General features: G+C 30.5%; 1 protein-coding gene across 1 annotated transcript in view; it reads left to right on the forward strand.

Moving 5' to 3' along the window:
* Window positions 1-846: 846 nt before the first annotated feature.
* LOC107437036 (uncharacterized) overlaps window positions 847-3,466 on the forward strand; it is a 325,463-nt gene continuing 322,843 nt past the window's right edge. The window contains exon 1 of the mRNA XM_071181567.1: window positions 847-1,402. Within this exon, the coding sequence (XP_071037668.1) occupies window positions 1,308-1,402 (95 nt within the window). The 5' untranslated portion in view covers window positions 847-1,307. The remainder of the gene's footprint in view (window positions 1,403-3,466) is intronic.

Raw genomic sequence — 3,466 nt, forward strand, 5'->3', positions numbered from 1 at the left:
ACGGACATTGAGGTAATAGAATTTATAAAGTTAAGCAGAATAAGAATTGCTAGGCACATTTGTCGTTTAAAAACAGCTCAGAAAATATTTGAACACAAACTAGTAGATAGCTGGACTCACTTAATACAGATTTTAAAGCAATTAGGGTATTGGTCCGGGAATATGGAAAACTGCAGGGAAAAGTGTTCTAGAGAAGGCTAAGGCCCAGCCTCAGCTGTCGTGATGATGTTATAAACGGTTGCGAGATCTTTGGATTTGAAATATTATTTTTGACGTAAAAGGAAATTAAAGGAATTTTGAAGCTAAATATTTTAAAAATATTAGCGCTACTTTTTGATTTGTTCAAGAATTGTACGTATAACCGTGAGGATGCTCATCCTCATTGGACACTGACCACCACAAGTCTGTATTTATTGTTTAAATATTCTCTATAAAAATATAATTCTTTGTATTTTCTTAATGTACATTCATAGAAAACATAACTTGATTGAAATTTCTCTTACTTTCCTGATCTGTTTCAAATCATAAGAAATAAAAAAGAAGAAAAAAAAATAACAAAGAAAATAGTGATTTTTGTTATTGATTGTGTCAAATAGCTTTTAGAAATCACTTCGTTGTAGGGCATCCTAATTTCAATCAATATCAACGGAACAGAAACGATTTATAGAATTGATTAGGTGGACAAAATAAATATCATCCTGAAACGTGCGACCACTCTGGGAGTTATGACTTCCCTCCCCACATCTGCCGCCGAACGCAAATTGTCGCCCCGGTAACCTGGGGCGCAAAATACTGTCCACAAACACTCGGACAACTATTTTTCCTCCTCTCCCCTTCTCAAGGCTTGTGTTTTTGTGTCACGATTTTACCTTTGCCCACTCGTTGCGTCATTCGTCTTTTGCAAATATTTGAGTTGTAGACGATCTCTTCTTCATTCAAATGAGCCATTTTGTTTTTATGAAATCATTCAAATCTGGAGTGGAAGATAATGTCAAATAATTTTTTTTAAAGAGAGTGTCTGCATGTTTCTTCATTTTAATCTATTAATTTTTTCTTTTATTTAAAAAACACAGAGAGAGATAATTGTGTGATAGATCAGAATTATTCTGTTTCACTAACATTTGAATGGAGAATTGGATGAGTCATAAAATCTCTCAGAACGAGCAATACAGTTCCTCCAGAAGGTTGACTTCTAAAAGCGAAACAAGATTTACCACAGAAAGGAAATGAAGAGATAATAAAAACACAATTAATTAAAAATATCTCATTCTTTCGTTCATTCATACCAAAATGATGCCTCCACTAGAATGGATGCGTGTGAGATAGATCCGAAGGATGATACATTGGAAATTTCCCTTTGTTCGAAAGAGAGAAAAAAGAGCAACACATGGCCCAGGATGAAGTAAGTTCTGCATTCTCATTCCATTCTCAGAAACTCCCAAAAACCGAAGCGACATTTTTAACATGTCACGTGAAATTCTAAAGAAATCAACATGATTTCGAGGGAGTAAATTTATTGACTTCATTTAGGATTATACTTTGAAATGCACAGAATTCGTTGCTCTATTTAAATTCTTTATTGACTTGCAACAATAAGAGCCATCATTACTGATCTTTTATTTATTTCGTATTTAAATCAGAGGTTTATACAGTCCTAGAAAAATTTAAAAAGAAAAAGTAGAAAAATTTAAAAAAAATGATCAAACTCAATCCATTTTTATTTAAAGCAATCCATATTGATTTAAAGCTACATATTCCAAATAAATATATAGTTTCCAATTTTGAAATAAAATTTAATAAAGGAAATTTCAAATTTTTTTATTACAATATTGATATAACTTAATTCTTGAAAAATTATAAATTTAAATAATTTTGAAATATTCTTGAATTGAAATAATTCTGTAATATTTTAAATAGTCTTCGGCCCATAAAGAAAGAAAAAATAAACAAGAACATGGTTCGATATTATAATAAAACAGCGAAGATATTCTAGAAAAAAAAATGTTCAGATTAGTTATAATAATTATGCGCGAAAAAAGGTTAACATTCATAGTTTTATTGAAGTAATAGTTAATCTACCGCAAGAAGAGGAAATGCTTCTTGTATTGATCCATCACTTTTTATTGAACACATTGATTGATCCATTCCAACGGATGGTTGAAACTCCATTGAAAGAAGTTTCATCGATCATGAGGTTCTAAAATGTGTGAACACTAAAATGTGTGAAGTTACACTTTGGCTAACTTCTGTTTAATGATCATATTTTTCCTTGAGGGTATTCCAAATATCACTCCTCAACCGTCAAGATGTAATTTTATTTATTAGGAAACGTTGAGGTTAGGTATTAGTGAAATTTTTTGTTCCGTTTACTTCGTTTTGGAAATATGAATTTTTTTAAAAGTAAAATTTGAAACAAAAGAAACGAATTACAAACATGGTTTTTCTTTTATATATTAAAGACAAGTTTGGAATGATGTATTGTCCCAAACTTTTTTTAAAATCAAAATCCAATGAGTGATGAAAAAAATCATCGTTAAAATTTGCTTTAAGACATTTAAAAACAATCAATCAATGCAGAGAAGTAATAATTTATTTCGAAAGATCCAACCTCCAAAATATAGTACGAAATTAACAGACCCACGGGACATAAGTCGATAAAATATAACAACTGGTCATTAAAAAAATATTAGCGAACTGAATCTTATTGTCGAAATGCACCCCATAGGGGAAAAATACCCTGAATAACTTTCGTTCTAATGATCGGATTTTCACGAACTAAGTGCTAATCTAAATGCTTCCAGGGGGTGACCTCATCTAATTAATTAGTGCTAACTATTAATTAAGTTACGAAATCGGACACAAAATCGTACTTTCTCTGAATAAACATATATTTATTTTTCACATATTTGGAATCCTGATCCTAGAAATAGTTGACACAGTTTTGAAAAAATTGGGTAGCAATAAAGATTTATGTATATGGCGAAAGTTTAAAAAAATGCCAAATTACAGGTACCTCGCCATAGAAAGTGAAACAATTGAAAATAACCATAAAGAAACTGAATGAATGACAAGACGGCAAAACATAGTGGGTCTCTGTTGCTAAGCAACCACGAGGAGAATTTTGGGATCTGCTTTCTGGTCCAAGAAAATAGAGTTTTCTTTTTAATCCTTTGAAAATAAAATTTGAATCGATAAATAAATTATTTATGATTCTCCAAGATTTTGAAATTTGAACGTTGTACTTATTATCTGACATTTTCTTAAAGCTGTTTTAACGTTATTTGTATGAAAATTTTGAACTAAAACCAAATTTACATAAGTTATTATAAATTTATGAAGAGTTGTAGCGGCTAGTTGCTTTTACACCTCAGTTCGAGTTTTTTAGGTAAGGGAGAAAGGGGGAAAAAAAAAGCTCCTGCAAAAAAAAAAAATAAATATATATATATACCTTTTATAAGGTATATAT

This window comes from Parasteatoda tepidariorum, chromosome 6 (assembly GCF_043381705.1).
Source record: "Parasteatoda tepidariorum isolate YZ-2023 chromosome 6, CAS_Ptep_4.0, whole genome shotgun sequence".
NCBI classification, from domain to species: Eukaryota; Metazoa; Arthropoda; class Arachnida; order Araneae; family Theridiidae; genus Parasteatoda; species Parasteatoda tepidariorum.